A 23,375-nucleotide genomic window follows, 5' to 3' on the forward strand; every position below is an offset into this window, starting at 1 on the left:
GCAAGCATGAGCCACTGCGCCCAGCCAAAAAATGTCCTTATCCTTCAAATGAAGTATCCCCACTTTGGGAATTTAAAAGTACTCTCAAGAAGTTATCCAAAATAAGAACTTGATACAAAGACATTCATTAAAGTTGTATTAATAATAACAGTTAAAAATTAGAAACAAATGGTCAACAGAAATGGAAGAGTTCAATAAAATTATTGTATATCAAAAATAATACAGCATATAGCAATATGGAAAAATGTTTATGATTTGTTAAGTAAATAAAGCAGAAATGTGGATTTATAACCTAGAGAGAGCTTCTACTATTTGCTAAGATCTGCAAAGATAAACGTTTTTATCCTCATGGATTCAGTTTATAAGGAAAGATAGACAAGAAAGCAATCAAAATACAATATTATAAAGGCTACGACAGAGACCAGTACAAGATGTTACAAGGGTACATATGAGGGTAATTGCCTTACACAAAAAAGATAAAAAAGAATTAGCTAGTTGGAGGAGGGGATAGGAAGGGAAAGAAAAGAAACTCTAGGCTTAAAGAACAATAAGCATGTGCAAAAAAAAGAAGTCATCAAACAGTCTGGCACATTCACAGAATTGTAAATAGCTATAGTTCCATATGGAGGGAAAATGAAGTGTTAAGAGAATGGAGTAGCAAGCAATGGTCAGCAGAGGTCAGGCCAGCTCAGAAAGGACATAAAAGGCCATGCAAAAGAATCTAGATATTACTCTGAAAGCAATGGGAGAACACTAAAGAGTTCTCAGTATAGCCAGGAAGCAACATGGCGAGATTTACATTTTTTTGTGTGTTTGCTTTTTTAATTTTTTTCCTGCTGTCCAGTCTTCAAATAAGATTTATGTTTTAAGATGTCCCTTTTGGTTAAAAATCACATCAATGCTGCCTGGAGTGTAAGGGCAGTCCCAATTCCAAAAGGGCACGAGAGAAGCTTTTGGAGTGATGAGAATTTCTTTATCTTTTGGTATAGCTCCATCAAAATTGAAAATGTAGGCTTAAAATGGGTATATGTTAGTGTATGTAAATTATGCCTCAAAATTTGATTCAAAAAATAAAATAATCATTCTGGCAGCAAATGGAGAATGGGTAAGAGGTGAATGAGATGGAGAGAGATAAATTATTTAATAGAATGTGTCCAAAATAATCTAGGCAAAAACTGATGAAGGCCAGAACTGACATTGTGTGGAAGTGGAGTACAGAATATTTGAACAATATTAAAAAGGTAGTAAAATCAGTCAGTAGAGTGACTGGATATGGAGGGGTAGAACAGGGGCAAGAGTTAAGGCTGACTGCCAAGTTTCGAGTTAGGGTGACTAGGTGATGGTGAAGAGAAAGAACAATTTAATGGGGGATGATAATGAGTCCCATTTTGAACATACTGCATTTGACAGGAGTCACATCCACAGAGAGAAACCTTGTATATCAGGAGATATGATATGGGGAGACAACAATATCATGGTGGTCACTCATGACAACAACTATGTATGAGTGTTAGACCAATATGGAAGGGAATGCTGGGAAACGAAAAGAGGTAATTTGATGAAATGGTTCAATAGTGCTTTTTGTTCTCATTGTGTTTTTACAAAATTATTTGCAGGATAACATTTTTAAAGCCCATCGCTCGGTTAAAGGTAAAATAACAAATAACGAGAAAAAACAAAAACCCCAAAGCAAAACAAACAGAGAACTTAATTACTCAAGTCTTTAACATGAACACCCCTTGTACTACTGCCTGAATAGTCCTGGAATATGTACTGGGGTATGATGCTTGATCCTTTCCTCAGCTGAAGGACTAGTAGCCTAAAGAGGTACAGTGCACTGAGGCCCACACCTAGCCCTGCCTAGATGGAAAACAGGACTATTTGAACATAAAAAATTATTTATTAGAAAAAGACTACAATTTTGTGAACATGAAACATGTAGTTCTGGTGTGCCTGGTGGCTTACCAAAACTTGGGAAAAAGGGCTATCTCTGTCACACTTTGACCATGCTTTTACAATGTCTGAAGGTCAATTACCATAACCTTTTAATTTTCCAAAATTTACATTTTTTAGAGGAAATTTATATTTATGTAATACAAAAAAAATCAAACCATATATAAACATACAAAGTAGAAACCATTTCATTTTCTGAGCACACATTCTCCCATACCGGATACATTCCAGGTCTTGAAGATGTATTCTGCAATCTTGATTCCTGGGGTGGTAGATGGTCAGCCATCTGTGGCTCAGACCCAAAGTCTTTCATCTTTTGGAGTTGTTCTTTCTGTTCCCTGTAAACAAATAAAATTGACATTGTACATAAGGCATGTTTATTCCATTCCTAAATAACAATTAGTATCAAATTTAAAAAACAGCCCTAAACACCTTGTCCTAGAACCCTCTGCAGTGCCCATACACCATCTCTGGGGTAACACTCTCTTGTTTTTATGTAGCTAACTATCAGTCACCTATGATATATAAATAACTATAAATTATTGAAGATTTTCAAGGACAGATTCAACAACAAGCCTCGGTAGTCTATTATAGTATCTCATCTACATGTCATGCTTTTCTTTCATCCAACCAAAAGGTCTCTTGCTATTTTCTTCAATACTATTTAGACTAGAGGCTGCAAAGTGGTGGACCCCGGGCTAAGTATGGCCTAGAATGGTTTTGCAAATTTTGCTTTCACCTCAGATTTTAAAATTTGAACTAGCTGCCATTATTTTTACACAGCAAAACATTTCACATATACATCCAAAGAGATTTGGTAACACTAGGCCTATATTCCCAAATGCCAAAAATCAGCTGAGTGGAGTAGTGGCTGCCGATGTGGGATGAAAGAAACAATTTGCCATAATCCCTACCACACTCTAATGAGTTACACCTGGACCACTTTCACTCATTTTTGTTACCTGATTCTTACGGACATTTTAGTTTATGGCCCCTGCTACAGATAACAAGAACAATGGTCAGTCTATACCTTTAAAAACAACACTTCATATTTCTAAAGATTAATTACATACCCTTTGGGTTTTTTCTTTTTCAATCTCTAGTTAAATTCCTTTTATTTTTCCTTACAATACCCACCTTAAACATACATAACATCCACTACAACCTCTTCAGACCTTTTACAATTTTCTCCTTATATTTTGTAAAGTGTAGTGACCCAATGGACAAAAAGTAAGGTCAAATATAGGAGATGATTTTCTGCCTCATGTAAATCATTTATCTCTTATGATATTCCTTATGACTTTACCCGGACACAACATAAACTACTTGTATTCAGCTCTGACCACTATTACTCATCACTCCACATATTTTAATTATGTTTATGTTGTCTAGAAAGAGCTTTAAAAAAACGATGATGAAGCAGCAGCACCTTTTATCCTGCATTTCCATGCAAAGCAATAATGAACAAAAAGAAAATTTTAGAAAGAAAAGGAAAGAAACCATAGCAGCTTAGCAACATCAGTCAGCCTGGTATTCTTCATAAACAACACAGATTTTAGAGTCAGACTGAGTTTAAATGCTAGGTTTGCTACTTATTAGTCAAGTGAACTTAACCTCTCTGAGCTATAAGTGTCATTTGTGAAGGGGAGATAATACTACTTATCTTCACAGGCCTTTGAGATATAAGGATTTGAGATAAGAGGATAGAGATAATATACACTAAATTATTAGCACAGTGCTCAGTACATAGCAGGTATTAAATTAAAGGTGTCTATAATTTAAAAGTGAGTAGTGTAGTATCTAAATGTTCTATGGCATGCTTTCCATCTCTTCTTTATGAGTAATCTGGAAAACTAAATCTTTTAGCTATATCTTCAGTAACCTGTTTTGCTGCTTGAGGCATCTGGTCTTTCATCTTTATCTATGGGTATTTTTCTTCATCATACTTTTCTTTCCTAGCTCTAAAGTTTAAGTTATAATTTGTTGGTATAATATACAAATGTAGACCAGATTTTAAAAAATGAAAGAAACACAATACACGGGACTCTATCAAAACCTGTTAATTTATTTTCTCAAGGAATCACTTAACAACTTGCAATCTGGAGCCGGGTATGGTGGCTCATGCCTGTAATCCCAGCAACTCAAGTGGCTGAGGTGGGAGGATCACTTGAGGCCAGGCGTTTGAGACCAGCCTGGGCAACATAGCAAGATCCTGTCTCTATAAAAAATGAAGAAAAAAAAATTAGCCAGGTGAAGTGGTACGTCCTGTAGTCCCAGCTATCAAACATTAAGGCAGGAGGGGATTGCTTGAGCCTAGGAATTCCAGAGTGCAGTCAGCTTTGATCATACCACTGCACTCCAGCCTGGGCAACAGAGCAAGACCCCATTTCTTTAAAAAAACAAAAACAAAAACAAAAACAAAAAAACCTTGCAATCTGTCACCGACTCCTAAATTCCTATCCCAGGATGGAGTTGGTTTAAGGATTAAATGAGTTATTACACACAAAGCACTTAGTACAATTCCTGGCCCAGAGTAAATGTGCAATAAATAAAAGTCAGCTTTTGTTATTATTGCTGCTACATGGAAACATTATGTAGATATCTACAAATAGTTAATTGTAAGTCAAGAAATCCAAATTCTATTCTCTATCTCACAAAATATTTGATTATGTAAAAACAAGTAACATCCTCAATTAGAAATATCTGCTTCTTGTTAAAATGAAAGATAAAACAACCCAAAAAGAAGAAAGTATCAATAGTTAGACAAATATGAGGGTACTCCCAGGTAAACCATTCTTGCTTCAACAAAGAAAAATACAGCACTTTCCAAAGTTGTATCAAAGATTAGTGAATATGAAGTCTATCAGATCTAATATCAAAGAACAAACTAAACTGCCTAATGGGAAAAAATAGAGGTTACATATGAGCCCTGTGAAATCCAGAGCACTGAAAAGTTGAAATTTGACACTTGAAACATGCACAGGCATGGCATGCCAGCAACACATCTACACAGGCCAAGCACAGCAATCAATTTTCACATCTCAGGGCATCAGTTTATAATTAACACAGTTCCTAAATACCCATCCTAACCCCAAAACACCACTGAATAACCAAAAATATAAATTAAAAGTATGTGATAAGAACTTAAAGTAAAATGATTCCATTCCAATATATCACTTTAAAAAGAGCAGTCTGAATGTGGTTTTGACTAAAAGAAATGATCTTAAGGAGTCAACTTACCGAAGCATTTTCAGTTCTTGTGCAGCTTTCAAAATGATTTCGTGCTGCCTCTGACTGAGAACCATTACCCCTCCAAGGCCTTGGTCAGAGTCTAAGTTTGCATCGGACCCCATCATTTCAGAGGAATGATGTGAGGAGGGCATATGTTCCGCCATGGGGGAATGTCTATCCACATCAGATGGGTACCATCTGTCTGACAACCGTTCTCTTTCCCAGTCCATTCTGTCAGGAACATAATCTCGCTTTTCCCGCCATGTATCTCCTCTTTCTGGATACTCTCGAATCCTCAACTCACCCCTATCACGGAAATCTCGATCATACCCATGGTCTCGATTTCTTTCTTCTCTCCATCTATCATCCCGATATCTATCCAGAGGTGGAAGAGGTGGGAGGGGTGGTAAAGGTGGAAGAGATGGAATATCCTGTTCACGAAATTGTGATTCTTGTTCATCCAGTGGTCTCCCATAATCTCTGTCCCACTCATTATCCAAAATTCTATCATACATATCCATGGGTCTTCCAATCCGATCCACATCCCAGTCCAAATCCCTGTCCATTTCTCTATTGTAGTCCTCATCCATATCCTGATCTCTGTCCCAATCATCCCACCAAGGGCCTCGCCTATCTCCATCATGAGACCGTGGTGGTGCTGAGAACCTGTCCTCTCTGTTATATGGATCTAGTGTATCATCTTGATAGTCACGTTCACACTCTCTCCAGTATCTCTCTCTATCCCAATCATCAAGTCTTTCTCGTTCCATTGGAGCACTTCTACCATCTAATGGGAACTCTTCATGCCCTCTCTCTTCTCCATGGTTCCATGGAGTCCTAGGAGGTTCATCTCGGTGATATGGATACATTTTTTCCCCACCATCCCCTGGTTCTGGTCTGAATGGACCTCTATCACGACCAAAATCTGATCTTCCCAGTCCCCTTTCCCGACTGCCAGGCCCTCGAGGTGGTCCCCTCTCCCTGCTCCCAGCTCTTCGGGGTGGTACTCGCTCCCTACTCCCTGCCCTTCGAGGAGGTCCTCTCTCCTGACTGCCAGCTCTCCGAGGAGGTCCCCTTTCTCGGCTGCCAGCTCTACCCCTGTCCTGGCTGCCTTGTAGACCACCTGGCACTTTCTCCTGACTGCTTCCAGGCCTCACCAACCCTCTGTCCCGGCTACCTTCTCCTCTGCTCATCTTCTCTCGACTGTCTTCTCTTCTACCTATCATCTTATCACGAAAGTCTTCTTGCTTGACCAACCCTGGGCCTCGACTGATTGCCTGGCCACGACCTCTGTTTACTAGTCCTTTATCCCGTGTGTCTTCCATTCTGCTTTGCCCAGGACCTCTATAAGATGAGCTGCTGCCTCGATTGCCTTCTAATCTATTATCTCTATTATCTGGCCGAGGTAGCCCTTTATCTTGGTTGTTTTCTGAATGGGGCAGACCAATACCCATAGGTTTAAAATCATTATCTGCAGTTAATGATGATGATGTGGCCACTGCTGGTCCTCCCTCCATCCCCCCTGTTTTTGAAGGAAAAGTAGATTGAGCAGGTACAGGTTTATTTGCAAGGGATACAGGCTGAGTAACAGCTTGGGCTTTGTCGATTTGAGTCTCCATACTTTGAGAATTCTGGTCCCAATTAGAAGGCTCTATGGGCCCTTCCGAGACTTCGCTTTTAGGTGGCTCTTGTTGAGAGTCGCTTAGATTCTCATTTGATTGAGCCGCCTTGACATCCTTTACATCTGCAGCAATGGAAAATGCAGCTGATTGCATTTTAAAATTCTTCTGCTGGTTACTACTGGTGTCTGCTAATGGTTCTTTGTTTCCTGAAAGAGGTTCTGCTTGTGACTTAGGTTGCTGCTGATGTTGCTGTCCAAAAGCTGGTTTGGGGCCTTTCCACTGTGGTCCACTCTGCCGAGGACTTAGGGATGTATTGGGGGTAATATAAAATTGAGATGCTGGCCCCCGGGGAATCATTCCCCATTTGCTCTTAGTGCCCTCTGCTGGGTGACTTTCATATCTGGGTCTTGGCCCATCGGGGCGATTTCCTTCAAAACGAGGCCCTTTGGGTCTCGGTCCTTCACACCTTGACCCTAAATCCTCAAATCTTCGAGGACCATCAAATCTACAAGTAAAACAAAAGATATTACTCAAGACAGCAAAGCAGAAAAAAATTCTCCATGTAAGAATGTTTAAGGCATTTTTGCCTTAGAAACTGTTTATAACAATGACTCTTTCAGTCATTAAACAAATCTTGAGTCACCGATATCTTAGAACCAGTGTGTTAAGGTGGCAGTATTCAGAAAGCCTTAGGACAGGCTTTGGAAACCATGTCAGCATTATCTAATTTGCTTCAACACATCTCCTGCAGCAAGTCACTGATATACTAAACTGTTAAAAAAACAATTATAAATATTGTGATTTAGTAGACAGAAATGCCCACTGATTTTAAACAAAAAAATTAATAAATTTCGGTAACTAACTCTTAGAGTACTTTTGGAAGTAAATTATAACTACATACTAAGTATGAAACAATTAATGAGAAAATATAGGATGATTATAAATATTGTTGGAGCTAGCACTAACATCTTGATTAATTGACAAAAGTTTTCAAAAACAGCAGTGGTATCTTAAGAATGTGCTCTGACATTTTAAAAAGTCTGAACAGAGGTGTTTTTGCTATGGACCAAGTCACTCAATCAGTAAATATTTAGTGCACATCCTCTGTCTTTCTGCCAGGCACTACCCTACCATCCAAGAGATAAACAAATAAAATGTCATCTTTATCCTCAAAGAGTTTACAATCAAGTGGAAAGAGAGTCTAAGTGTAAATAAGTGCCAATAGGTACGATGACTCAAGTCTACCTGTATACAATAAGGGCAATAAAATAGGAAATGTTTAAATTGCATCTTAAAAGACAAATTCTCTGAGCTCAAGCTGCAAGAGGGAGTTGGAGATGGGGGAAATAAATGGCAAGGGCATCTCAGGCTAAGGAAGCAATATGGAGGAAAGGCAGAGAAACACATGCCAGTGTAGCATGTTTGGAAGTGCAAATAGTTTAGCATGGCGGAAGCAAAGAGGAGACAGAGTCAGCAGAGCTGGCAAAGAGGAAGGAGTAGAAAAGCAGCTCACTAGGAAATCAGGTAAAGAGGTAGACAAGTATCAGTCTTCAAGACTGTACACGCCTCATGTGGCAGAGACTACTGGTCGTCCTCTAATATCCATTCCCCGCTTTTCTTTCTTTTCTTTTATGTTTTCCAGAGACAGGATCTTGTTCTGTTGCCACTGGAGTACAGTGGCATGATCATAGCTCACTGCAGCCTGGAACTCCTGGGCTCAAGCAATCCTCCTGCCTCAGCCTCCCAAGTGGTTAGGACAACAGGTGCATGCCACTATGCCCACCTAATTTTCTTCCCCTCATAAAGACAGAGTCTTGCTATATTGCCCAGGCTGGTCTCAAACTCCTGTTCTCAAGCAATCTTCCCATCTCGGCCTCCCAAAGTGTTGGGATTACAGGCATGAGCCATCATGCCCGGCCCATTCCCCTCTTTTCTACAATACTAGAGCCTCTCTTTCCCAACCCGTCTTGCAACTAGAACTTGTAGCCAAGTTCTGGCCAACAGGCTAAGAGTGAAAATGATTTACACATCCTTCTGGGTTGTCCCCTTAAAGGCAAGGGCACATTCTCCTCTTCACTACTTCCTTTTTCATGCTAGTTCTGACATACCTGGACTAGGTAAATAAGAGATGACAAAGTAACAAATCAGAAGGAACTTGGACTCTTGAGACTGTAGAGCCATCATATAAGTCCTGAGAGAGAATACACTTCTAACTTGTTAAAGCCATTTGCCTTTGGAGCGCTATTACAACAGATGAATTAAATCAGTTAAAGAATACAGAATTACCTTACAAGCACTTAGAGCCACTAAATACGATCTGATTTTTAAAAGATTGATTTAGCAGAAAATTAGTGGATGGATAGAAGAGGAAAGGTTTAAAGATTATTTCTACAATTTGGGTAAGTGAAAGTGATGCCTATTTTAAGTCAGGGACTGATAGGATGTAGAGGAGAAGATAAAAGTGAGAAATATAAAATAAGGTAGAACTGATAGGAATTTTTAACAGGTGAGAATGAAATGATAGTGAAAAGGAAAGAATTTAGGATGATTCCAAGGTGATACCTTTCATGACTTTAATGGGAACTAGAAGGGTTTTTGTTTCATTTGCTTGGGAAATCAATGAAGCAATTCTTGCAAAATATTTACTTTCCATCTCTGCAACTTCAGGCTTTGCTAGTCTAAAAATCTTTATTTTAAAGGCAGGAGTACTTCCACCAGGGCCCACAGCAATGAATGATTCTACTGAACTGAAGTTGAGAGTACAACTTTACTTTGAAGTTCTGAATCAACAGGCAAAGAAGGGGGTTAACATATTGGCTGGGGCTGATTAATCCTGACTTTCAAGGGGAAATTAGGTTACCACTGCACAGTGGGGTTAAGGAGGAATATGTCTGAAATGCAAGGGATCCTCTACAACACCTCTTAGTATTTCCATGTTCTGTGATTAAAGTCAATGGAAAACTACAATAATCCAATTCAGGTAGGACCACTAATAGCCCAGACCTCTCCAAAATGAAGATCTGGGTCACCTCACTAGGCAAAGAACCAGGACTAGCCGAGGTACCTGCTGAGAGCAAAGGGAATCAGCTATGCCCATATGACTGTTGCAGAAATAAGGACTATAATAGTTATGAGTACTTCTTCCTTGATATATGTGTTTGAATATATATATGTGTGAAATGTATGAACCAAATGTTTTTTCTTCCTTAACTAACAAAAGATGTGTTAAAAATAATCCTTTTATCTCAATATTTAAGTTACAGAATATCAAAGAGAGAGTATGAATCAGCCAGGGGAAGAATGAACTATCATTACCCCAAAGACAAAAAAAGGGACTTTATATCCTCTTTTGGGGAAAGGATTAGAGTGTTTTTCGTTGTCCAGGGATAAATGTCTCCTGTTAGGTGCAAAAATCTCCCTGTGGCCCACCCTGATCAGAAACATGTGAGAAAAGAAATTCTGGGAAATGTAGTTCAGCCTAGCCAAGCTGATGCTTTACAAAGCCATGGCATGGAATTTATAATAAAAATACATAAACCCGCAATAAACAGAGAGAGGGGTCATCAGCAGATGAGAATCTTGTTTTAAATTCTGAAAGACAAAGAACAAATACGAGTGGTAATTTACATAGCAGTAAGAAGTGCTTAAAGTGCTGGTAGCAGAAGCAGATAAAATCAAAATGGGGCTGGCTTGCCCACAGAATCCCAGAGAGAGTCAGGATTTTCAGATACCAGGGGTGCTGGGGAAGGACAGAAGTATAACTTGAGGCTAAAAATATGAAAATTAAATCTATATTCAGAACCGTCAACCAGCTTTTCCCTAGGCTGGATGTCTCCAAGTTCTTATACTTGAGGGTTGCCTAGCTATAGCAGATAGTTCCCTGCCCTATCACCCAAAGCAAAACCTGACAGGTGACAAACTCCTCACACACACAGAGCCCCCAATCAGTTTATTGGTGTCTCCCACTCTTAAATATAAATGGAGAGCCAAGGATCACTGGATATCCTCCAAAGTGAAAGAAAGAGATGAAAAATAGATAAAATAGGATGTGAATCTAAAGAAAACAGAGATTATGCAAAAAGAGAGAACTTAAAAAAAAAACTCTCAAATTGGTATCTTCAGAGAGATTCTTAAAGACATCGTACCTACAAATCAAGAACAATCTGTGATTTATAAAAAAAATTTCTAATTCTCAAAATAAAAAATGCAATAAGATAATTAGAAGTTAAAATATCTCAGAAAGTACAAAAAAAAAAGAAAGAAAAGATAAAGAGATAAAGATAATTAAACAGGTACAAAATCCTTCTAATGAGTAATTCCAGAAAGAAGAAAAACAGAAAATAAGAGAAAAAATTAATGATACAAAGAAATTTCTTAGAGTTAGGAGACGCCAATCTCCAGAAAGAAAGGGCCCATCACACAGAGTACTCAGTACAATTAATAAAACTAAACAACCAAAAGACACTGAAATTTCAGAATACCAGAGATAAAAAAAAGTTTCTGGCAGTGACAAGGAGAGGTCACCAAAACAAGAAAAGAATCAGAACACAATAGCTACAACAGGAGACAGAAGGAAATAAATCCATGTCCTAAAACTTTAAAGAATAATTACATTCAACATCAAATTCTATATCCAAATTATGAATCAAGTGTAAGGTTGGAATAAAGATATTTTCAGACATATGAGGACTCAAGACAATTTACCTTCCACCCACACTTCCTTAGTAAGTTACTTGAGCATGGACTCTGGGAAAAGGAAGCACTAAACCCAACAGGAAGCCATGAGATTCAATAAACGGTGAATCCAATCAAAGAGGATAGTCAAAGGAAATGCTATGATAACAGCCATATGGCAGATTTGCAGAACAAGAGAGTAGAATACCAATTAAACCTCTACTTATCAGAACATGAAGTAAATATATAATATCTAAAATGTATAAGTGTATAAGTCATGAAAAGAGCAGCACATTATTTAGTGCTATAAAGATAGCTACCAAAAGAAACAACTAAAGAATTAAAAGAGGATACTATTGGGAAACATAGGGTGGCATGGGGCAGTGGGATGGCCATTTTGCTCAAAATTTTTAAACCACTTGGATAAAATGTAAAATATATCTCTTTAAAGGTCAGAATGAGGGTCAGCCTTCATGAGGAGAAGGGGTGGCTTCTTCTAAGACTACAGGAAAGATGAGCATGATGAGTAAAGATAAGGGGTGGAAGTGAGTTTTACTGGGTCTGATAGGTAGCCTTGATTTCCTCCACGAGGCAGAAAGCTAAATTAAAGATATAAAGCAAATAAAAATGTTTGCTGAGACTGAGAAAGCAGCACTTGGGTAGATGGTCTATGCAAAATGGAGAAGGTTTCATATCACTATCATGGATGGGCAAAGGGGAAAGGAGCTGACTAGTGACTTGTCAAAAGGTACATCACAATGCTACGGATGGAGATCACATATTTACAGAGAGAAAAAGGTATGCTGTTTTCAGGCTTGTGATGGTTTGGTTCCTTTCTTGCAGTTACATTTATTAATCCAAAGTGTCTGGAATAGTTTTACCTTGGATCATTCAAGTTAAGTAAAATCATTTGTTGTGTATTCAATGAAGCAATTATTAGTTCATATAAGTGATAAGAGAAGACTATGTTCCACAATGTACAAGACTGAGAAATTTTATTAACATGTTATCTAGTATTATAATCAAATTCCAAAGGTGCCTTCCTAACAAAATTGTGAATGCCTTGAGAATTTTATCCATGACTGACATTGGTATAAGCAACATTTATTGAACATCTACTGATTCTCAGGTACTGTGCTAGTGCTAGAAATAAGAATCATACCTTAACCTCAAGAATTTCACAGTCCACAGGAAGAGTGAGACAAGAAAATCAACAATTAGAACAGAATTTGATAAATATAGGACATGTTTGGCTTGCTAACCAAAGTATCCCAATGTCTGGCTCATTTAAGGATCTCAATATATAATGGCTGAAGTGCTGCACTACAGCAGGAAAAATAGGAACAAGTAAAGCAAAAAATGGCAGGATGGGAATTCTAGACAAAGAAAATGCATGTGTAAAGGCCAGAGGAAAGGACAAAGAAAGCAGAAGGCACTAAAAAGTCTGCAGATAATAAGTGAACATGGCAGAAAAGTTGATAAAGGCAATGAAAGAGTAGGGTACTTTGTTTTCAGACCAAATTGCTGACCAACAGCCAAGGGCCACAATTTCATTTTCATTTGGGGACCAGAAAATGTTGACAACATTTGAAATATACTTGCAACACTACATATAAATGGCAAATATTTATCACTACTGCACTTTCAAATTTTCAAAGTTTAAAGATGTTACAAAATGACACACTATCAAAACCCTTTTCAGTAAAGAGCTTTTAGGTCTTTGAAATAAACATATTAAGAGATACTCATATTAAAAATTTGTATAAAAATAAGTTACCTTTCTATCCATAACAATGAAATACTATGACTTTCTGATATATAAAACATGTATTTGAAATACAGTGAAAACATAATATGTACTCACTAAATAAAATCACATAAAAATTCATGCATTTCACACTGATTAGGTAAAAAGAAAAGTAAATATTTGGTGTTTACATATTTAGAAAATTTTTATTTGTACAGTTAAGTGTTTCATAACCCCCTAAAAAATAAGAACTTAGAACGTGGTATAAACATTTCAAAATTTGATACAAAACTCCAAAATGGATATAAAAACTTAAGAGGTATACAGAAATACAAATAATCCTTAAACAAGAGTTATCTGTATCACACTATTTGCATAAATGTACTAAAATCAGCAGATTATGGGCATTACGAGATACCAAATTTTGGAATGAAATTCCTTCCCTTTTAGTTTTCATGTGAAATAAAGCCTATTTTCTAATATATATAACCAACGTCCTAAAATCAAAATTCCCCAAAATAAGTAATCACTATAAACAGAAACAATCATGAAAATGGAAACATAAAGAAAAATTAGTGTTCACAGTCCCTTACTAATCCTAGTAAGACAGCTACAGAATAGAAGAGGTCTACAATTCTAATCCTAAAACCAATCACAAAGTAATTGTTACTGATCAGAAACCTTCATAATATAAAGATTTTAATTCTTCCTGAAAATGGTCAATAAATTCTGTGCAATGTTCACTAAAATTCCAGCAGGTTTTTGAAAACTGACGAGCTGATTCCAACGAGAATAATCAACACAATCTAGAACAAACTATGGCCTATAGGCCAAACACGTTAAAAGGGATTTTTGAAAACATTTTTAAAGGTCATTAAAAAAAGAGGAAGAAAGAAAAATATTTGACAGAGATCAAATGTGGCCCACAAAGCCTAAAAATATTTATCATCTGGCCCCTTACAGAAAAAGCTTACTAGAAGCAAAGAACTGTAGGACTTTAACAGATATCAAGACTTATTATAAAGCTACAGTAATTAAAACAGCATGACACTGGTGCAAGGAAAAATAGACCAAGGGAATAGAGAGTTCAGAAATAAATAAACCCATTTTGACACCAGATTTACGATGGAGTCACTGCAAAGTAGCCTATTGAAAAAGGGATAACCTTTTCAATAAATGGTGGTGGGGTAAACTGGATAACCCTATGGAAAATACGGAACTTTGAACTCTTCCTCACATATACATTAACCCTCCCCCCCCCCCCAAAAATCAATTCTATGTGGAATGCTGATTTAAAAATAAAAGGTTAAGGCAATAAAAGATGGAAGAAAAAATAGGATAATATATATTTATAACCTTGGGATTTCTTAAACAAGATATAAGAAAGCACTAACCATACAGGAAAAGACTAATAAATTGGACTACTAAATTAAAATCAAGAATTTCTATTAATCAAAAGACACCACTAAGCTGTAGGGTTCATCGGGATTCACTGGATCCAATTACAGTTTTTGAATTTATTTTAAAAAATTCTAACTATTTGTAAAAATTGATATATCATGACATTTTTGCTTATAGGCCTACTCAAGAACAAAGAGAAAATTTACTTTTTAAAAAATAGAACAAAACTTATATTACCTTGCAATTATTAAACCATTCCACTGGATCCTTCTATAAATCTTTTATAAAGATATATTATGGGATCTTAGAAATTTTCCTCTATCATAAAACATTTTATAATTTCCTTATCCTGGAATTCATTAGTATTCATCATTACATATCAATTATCCTCAATTATGCTTAAAAAGATTAAAGTAAGAAGACAATGAAAGAATGATGGAATTGCCTAAGAGGATGAAGCAAAGGTAAAATAAGTTGCCATCACTCTTGCATTGCCCAAAATATTACAGTATGCTTTTAGGCTTCATTGAGCACAATTGAAAATTCCGAATTTTTCATTTCCTGACTATAATGATAAAGAGACCTGACACAGAAAGTCGTTTCAAAATTTAAAAGATAAGTGCAAAGAGACAGCAGCAAACTAGGCTTTAAAAATGACGTCAAATTGATCATATAAGTGAAATCTCTATGAGTCCTCAGATGACAACATCCTAGATGAATATTCTCAAACTCAAGATTCGATGAGTGAACAATGTATTTCTAAGGATGGGAAGGAAATGTGGAACTGTCATTCATTTATTATCATTAAACAGGAAAGACTTTATCACATATTTTGTGGCAAAAACCTGGACCATCCCGATTTGCTAAAAGGATATGTGACAATTATTTCATCTCTTATGTGTGCCAAAATTTACTTTGATGCAAAGTTTTATTCTTTTAAAATTTTTATTAAAATTTCCAATAAGTTGTTTTTCATTATCCCTTTATTCTTACTTCTACTTTTCTGGTATATGGGGGTTAAGAAAGTAAAAAGTGCTGCAGAGTGAGAAATTTGCAACAAATATAATGAATAAAGAACTGACATCTAGACAAAGAACTCCTGCATATCAATAAGAAATAAAACCCAACAGAAAAATGGGAAAAAAAACTTGAATCAGCATTTCATAAAAGAGGAAATCCAATTGAATAATAATCAAATGGAAAGGAGTACAACCTCAATTATCAGGGAAATGTAAATTAAAACCATTATCATGATACCACTAAATATCCACTAAGATTGCTAACATTTAAAAGTTTAACAATACCAAGTGTTGATGAGCATGCAAAAAAACTGGAACACTGAAACATTGCTGGTGAGAGTGTAAAGTGAAACAATCACTTTGGAAAACTGTTCAATGTATCTATTAATGCAGAACATGTACATACCTAGAATCACGCAATTACAATCTTCAGCATATATCCAAACAAAAAATAAATACACACCAACACACATGCATCTAAGAGATATACACAGCACGAAAACACACATAGCAGCATTTTTCATAATAACCAAAAAACTTCCATGACCATCAATATTAAAATGGATAAACAGATTATGGTATATTCATACAATGGAATATTGTATAAGAATGAGAATAAACAAACTACTGCTATATACAACATGGATGAATCTCAAGTAATACAATGTCAAGTGAAAGATGCCAGACTCAAAAGAGTACATACAGTATGATTCCATTAATACAAAGTTCAAAAATAGGCAAAACTAATCTACGGCTCAGTATAGTGGTTATCTTTGGGGTGGGAGAAAATGACTAAGACAGGATAAGGAGGACTTCTTGGGCACTAGTAATTTCTATTTCTTGATCTCAGTAGTGATAACATGGGTTGTGCTTATTTTGTGAAAATTCACTAAGCAGTACACTTAAGATTGTGTACTTCAATTACCCTTCAATAGGTTTTATCACTGAAAAATAAAGGTTCTAAGAAACATCCACTGATATGACAGTTTATTGGAGCCACAGTAGTCTTTTGGAAGACTTGGCGAATCCAACGATACATAACACACACACAGTTGTCAAAACAGCTGAACAATGTGGTATGCTACTTACATGTGATGCAGTTTTGTCATTTGACGTTTTAGAAATCTTGCTTTCAGAAAGCAGCCTACATCTAGATTTTGCAAAAACTCAAAGCAATTTACAGTACTTTATTTTAATAGCATGTTAATGGTAAATTAGTTTAGCTGTGTTCTCCATTCTTGATTCTCTACCCAGCTTTGTTTATTAAAAAAAAAAAAGATGGTTTATCATTATCAGTTATGTGTTTATAGCAAAATCTGAATTCAACTAATAAAGGAAGTTCACCAGTTTCTTAATAGTGTAGATTTATTCTTACTTCAGTCTCTTTTACTCACTAACCAGCTTCCCATTGATGTGTTTTTTACCTAGTTACACAGGAGAAAAAGAACTATGCCTGGGTTAACTGTACTCTTTAAGGGCTAAAAGAGCAAAAGAAGTAGAAGGGTGAAAAAAATGGCAATGACATAAGCTAGCTTGGGGAAAGATTTTCAAAACAAGGTGGATCACGTGAGGAGGATCCAATTCAAGGACCAAAAAAGCCACCTTTATCAAACCTGCAGGTGAGAAAGCCGGAGAGAGAGATACCACATACCTAAAACATAAACAATATTCACCAAGACTTCAGCAGACTAAAATGACGCACAAATCTAACTAGACAAAAATGTAAAGTCTTAAAAAAAGAAACAAAACAAACAAAAATACAACTGCACAAGTTCAGGATGAGAGAGACTTGGCTTAATAATAGCTAATACGAAAAAGACCTGGGAAGCTAAATTAACATTAAGCTCAACATAACTCAACACTGTGAGGGCACTGACAAAAAAAATAAGCAATTTGTTAAGTTACATGGTATAAGGAAGCACATTATTTATAATGAAATCAGTAATAAGCCTAATGTCCTCTGCATCTGAAGTAAGTGTTCATTCTGAAAGATACTAATAAACCAAAGGACAGTGAATAGTAAAGGAGGAGGAGGTTAGAACCAATGTTACTGTGAGAAGAAAAGAATTTGAGTTTATGTGACTGGCCAAGCAGAGTGGGTAAGTCAGGGTGGGGAGATACAGGGTAGTTTTTAGATAACTGTACTGACACACTGTAGAATACAGATGGGAGAATTCATTCTGTGTTGTCCCACAGAGGCAGATCTAGAATCACCAGGTAGAAGTTACTGAAACATATTTAGGTTCAATATAAAAAATAAGCTTTCTAGAAAACTGCCAACACCTTATACGGCAGTGTTCCTTATAAAGTGCCAATGGTGAAGTAGAGTTCAACTGTCACAGGAAGTACAGTGGATATAAAAGTGAATCAGAGGGCCTTAGATTCTAATACTATCTCAACCATTTACTAACTATGTCATCTGGGGCAATATATTTATAACTCTCCAAATCTTGCATTCCTTATCTATTTACCTCATGAGATCACTGACAGGAATAAATAAGGTGATATGTGCAAGACCCAACATGATAAACTAAAATGCAACACAAATGTGAGTTGCTCTAAAGGGATACTATAATAGATAATTGCTAAGATCCCCTCAGCACTGTGATTATTAACTGTACCTTTAAAGTAAGAAAAAACTTAAAATAGGTCCTAAATTTACAAAGCCAAGATTTGGTAGGCAAAGACAGAAAACATTGATGTGACAGAAATCAAGGGAGCAGGAAATGTATGTTTCAGGAGGTGTTAAGAATGTTCTTCTCTGACAGCAAATTAGTCACCAGATCTAAAAGGCAATGCTCTTGTTCCAAGAGGTAAGTATGAATTCAAATCAAGAAGATGACCCACAAACCAAATAAATCAAGACTACAAGTGTATTTGTAATCACTGATAGCATGGATTTGAATCATCATTGAACACAATGCTTAACTGGTACTTTTGCTTTGGGGACGCCCCTAGACTCAGCTCCACGTGGTGTGGACTCGGGTTCTACTCTCTCAGTTACTAATCCTGACTGAGCAAGTTATCTTATCCTCTCAGTTCCAGTTTGTAAAGGGTAAATGTAGAATAACCAGCCTCGTTCATAGGTTGCTGAAAAGACTCCCTGAGATAATAATGTATGTAAAGTCTCTAGCAAGGCTTCTTGGTACACAGAGGAATTCATGCTCCTAAATTTCTCTTTGATTTGGGATGGAGTTTTGTGCCACGTTGTTTTCAGAATTATAAACTTGGGGAACAAATAAAAGATATATTTTGTTTTCAAATGTTAAAATAAGGTTTAAATTTAAAATGATGATGTACACCCATTGATATTGAGATGGAAACCTAAGCAATATACAGATTAGTGGAAAAAAAAAAAACAAGTTACAATATACTCAGTATGATCCCTTTTTTATGACATATTATTTTTAAAATGATTATCTCCAGATGGTGGAATTAGGTGACTTCCACTTTTCTGTAGTGTCTAAATTTTGCATAGGAAAGTATATATTTCTATAATTTCCAACTAGAAAAAAAACGAATTAAAAATATTTTTCTAAGGCAAAATTGTAAGTTAGGTCAGTTTAGGGAGAAAAATATATTTTTACAAACTCGGAAAAGTGAATTTAACACTTTTAAAATACAAAGGATGTAAGCTCCATAGGGGCAGGGATTCTGTCCTGTTACATTCACTGCTGTGGGTGCAGAGCAGGATGTTAAACATTTGCTGAGCAAATGGATAAAAGTCCTATTTACCCTCACACTAATTTATTATTTCAGTAGAATATTGGCTTATTCATCTTTATCTCTAGCAACTAGCATGTAATCTAACAAACAGTTGTTGTCAATTCAATTATTTGTCAAATAAATAAAAAGCAAAAAGATAAATAAGTTTTAAAAACACTATTTTTAAAGCTGAAAAGTCAACAACAAATGATAACCATTACTCTACAACACTGCATTCATTCTGGACTGTAATCTCTACATATGGGATAAAAGCAGTGACAGCGAAGACATAGGGGCATGTTACCTTTTCTAGATTACATTATGTCATGTTTAATAACCAGCAATATTATCATTAATTGTAAACCAAGAATGTATTAATATATAAAAGTACAAAGAGAATATAAAATTGTATAAATGAAGCTATTTATACCATCAAGGCCTATGCAGCCTAACTCAACATGATAGCCAAGCCAAAAAAGAAAAGAAAAGAATAGCAGACTTACCTTGGGCCTCTTGGACCTTCCAAGTAACTGCTTCTAGGAGGATCTGGAAGCAGGCCACCTGACCTCACTGGCATGTCCTTGACTGCAGTGATTGGTTGAGATGGAGCAGCTGAAGATTCCCCAAGTCCTTGCTCAGATGAGAATGAACCATATGGCAGAGCAGACTTGCTCAGAGGAGTTTTAGAAGTCACTTGTTCTGATGGACCAACAGCTGATTGCAATGGAGGATGGTAAGTTGAGGGTGGGGCAGAACCAAAAGACACAGGAGTGGGAAGCAGTGCTGGTCTAGGTTTCTCTGGGACTTGTGAGCTCTGAGAACTGGAAGCTGGTGGAACTGGGGCTGCTGTTAACTGAGGAGGTATCCCTTGTGGAACCCCAGGAGGAGGTATTCCCGGAGGAGGTGTGGCTGCAGATAACGGTGGAAGGGGCAAGACAGGCGGAGGTGCTGTTGAAGACAGAGATGGTGGGGGAAGAACTGGAGGTGGCCCTGCAGAAGAAAGGGAAGGCAGGGGAAGAACTGGTGGTGGCCCTGTTGAAGAAAGAGATGGAGGCATCCCTGGTGGGGGCACAGAGGTTGGTAGAGAAGGTGGCATCACAGGTGGGGGCATGCCAGGTGGTGGCACTGTAGCAGGGAGGGCAGGGGGCATCACTGGTGGTGGCAATGATGGAGGCAACACTGGAGGGGGCATTGTTGGTAGAGGTGGAGGCATCTGAGAATACGGAACAAAAGGAGGTGGCATTGACATGTTCCCCATATACTGGTTCTTCATGTTCTGAAATGAATTGACTTTCTCCTGGAGATAAGTCTGAGAGGCTTTCATATGTCCCTGCCATGTTTTCCACTGCTTCTCATATTCCTGAAGCTGATCTTTATGAGGATAGGAATGGAGTTGTTCCTCCCACAGCTGAAACTCTCGCTCCCATTCTTGGTAAAGATGTTGAAACTGTTGCTGCTGCATCTCATAATGCCGCAGCTGCATATCTACAGACATGGTCTACAAATAAAGGGATAAAAACGATTTCAAAACATTCACATAAGAGAATTAATCACAGGTTAAAATATTAATGAATCAAGGCCATTTGAAGCCTTAGGAAATCAAAACACTAAAGATGTTGGGAAGCTAAGTATAAGCTTGTCCAATTCTTTGAGTGACAATCCTTCTTTCTTCCCTTGGCTTATTAATATAACTTATTACATAGTTGGAAAAAAACAACCAAACACTAAAGCAAACACCTATCCCAGCAATAAGCATTTTTCATGTTTTTAATATTACTATGGATCATTTTAAGAATCTGAAAAATGATCTATTATTATAGATATATAAACACAAGATTATACCTAAAAGATAGAAGACAAGTATCTAAGTCACTTTATCTTTTATGGTATATTTGCTTAGGTTTTTTGTGATGGTTGTTTTGGCCTTTTTGCTTATCTGTTACTGTAGTGGTGTGTAGGCAAAACACAAGTTAATTTGTAACTACATGGAAAAATCCCAGGCTCTTAAATCCCTTAGCAATAGTACTCTAACATCTAACCTGAGTTGACATGATCAGGAGACTCCACTATACCCCAGGTAATGTGACAGATAACTACTTGGGCACCCTCTGGGAAACATCTAATTGTCCACACTCAAATCTTTCAGGAATAACAAATCCTTTAAATGTCTTGGGGCAACTTCCTATTTGCCAGCTATAGAAGCACTCGCCTGTATATGTGGTGGGTGCTGTATAATCTGCTGGTACTGTTGTAGGATCTGCTGTAACTGAGTGTGCTTCTGCATTATTCCCTGATACTGGAAACCAACTCGATGTTGCTGGTGCTGCTGCCAGTGTGCCGCTGCAGCCTGCAACTGTTTTAACCTGGCATCTTCTTCTGGGTCCTCAGACTAAAGATAAAAGAAGATACATTTTTATGTAAGTCATAAAATGGCAACCAAATTAATATTTTATATTAAATAAACTGTAAAGTCCTGAATCCCTACAACTCAAACATCTAATTGCCAACACTTGACATCTTTTAGTTGCTTTTTAGACTGAGAAAAGCTGTTCTGTCTTTAAAAAAAACCACATAGCTCTACCTATACTGTTACCATGGATACTAATACAAACGAATTTATAAATTCCATAGTCTTCGCTGGACTAATAATCTCACTATTCTTAAAGAGGACAACCATTTCCCCAGCAGAAAGTGAACTTACAATTATAGTCCTTTTCACTCTGAAAAATTCCTTTTTTTTTTTTTGTCACTTTTTACCAGTGGACTACAATGTAATCATTATGGTTCAACATTCCCATAAGGCTCTCCATAGAACAATGACTTTTGGACCAATGTGACAACTTCCCATGTGCTAGTCACTATGCTGAGTGACAAGGATTACCACATTTAATGCTTCAACAGCTCTCCCTATATGATAGCTACTATTGAATAAGCCCATTTTGCAGAAGAGGAAATTGAAGCACAGAATGGTTAACTAACTTGCCCAAGGTCACCATGAGCAAGTGGCAAATGCATGAACTACAGCATGGGCAGCTTGACTCTAAAAGCTGAAGCTCTTAACTATTGCCCTGTGCTGTCATTGTGAACACATGCTGGCATCTCCCTTTAGTGTTCAGAGATACTCAATTCAGAAGAGTATCTAGTTCTTCACTCTCACTTAAACCAGGAAAAAAATTCCTCTTTTAAACCTGATATGGCAGACATCTGATTATTTCACAAATACAATTTTACAAGTACTTGAAAACCATGAAAATATATATACACTTATGACAAAAGTATACATAAATGATTCAGAAAAAAACTGAACAATTTAATAAACACAAAATAATCAATTATATGGTTACCTGGGGTTCCTCAGGTGGGAGAGGAGGTGCCACCTCCTCATTCGGAGGTGGTAATGGAGGCTCCTCAGATGAAGGGGGTTCTGAAATTTGACTGGTGGCAGGTACCGTAACTTCTTCTTTTACTGGCTCTGGGGCATCCTTTGCTATGCCAGGACCCTTTTTGTGTCCTGGCAAATGCACTTTTGTCCTCTGCTGCAAACTAAGCAAGTGCTGTCGATACCAATACTGCTGCTGTTCCTACAACAGAAACAATTTTTAAGAATTTTAAATGTATCTCTGCAACTTGGTGTTGACAGGGAACTACATTTGTATCTGTGCCCATGTGTCTATATGTAAGAAAAAGCAAACCTGGGCTGAGAAAGGCAAATAAGTTAAACCATACATGTTAATTCAACATACTTCTCTACTCAGTAAATCCCTTCAGTGTTCACAGGTACTTATTTTTAACCTCTTCCAGTTTGTTCATCAGATTTATCCACGGGGACCTTGTAATTAATGAATATAACCAAATAGCCCTACCTCTTCTCTCTGCCTTTTCTCTCCTCAAGTTCTCCTCCCTCTTTAAGCACCTGTTGTGGCATTAATCTATCAGCATTTAGATAGATACACAGAGAATATACTGTGTTTTAAAATGCTTTCTGTTTATCTTAAAAGTCTCAGCTTTATCTTCCAAATTATA

General features: G+C 37.0%; 1 protein-coding gene across 4 annotated transcripts in view; it reads right to left on the reverse strand.

The window, feature by feature from the left end:
- The window catches only part of YLPM1 (YLP motif containing 1), a 59,501-nt gene that overhangs the window by 26,604 nt on the left and 9,522 nt on the right, over positions 1–23,375 (reverse strand). For all 4 annotated transcript variants that reach the window (XM_045563843.1, XM_045563850.1, XM_045563865.1 and 1 more), the window contains exons 2-6: positions 22,697–22,933; positions 21,562–21,741; positions 19,856–20,850; positions 5,194–7,311; positions 2,171–2,291 (exon numbers count right to left, since the gene is read on the reverse strand). In XM_045563843.1, coding sequence (XP_045419799.1) covers positions 2,171–2,291; positions 5,194–7,311; positions 19,856–20,850; positions 21,562–21,741; positions 22,697–22,933 — 3,651 coding nt within the window. The remainder of the gene's footprint in view (positions 1–2,170; positions 2,292–5,193; positions 7,312–19,855; positions 20,851–21,561; positions 21,742–22,696; positions 22,934–23,375) is intronic.

Source organism: Lemur catta, chromosome 1 (assembly GCF_020740605.2).
Source record: "Lemur catta isolate mLemCat1 chromosome 1, mLemCat1.pri, whole genome shotgun sequence".
Classification (NCBI taxonomy): domain Eukaryota; kingdom Metazoa; phylum Chordata; class Mammalia; order Primates; family Lemuridae; genus Lemur; species Lemur catta.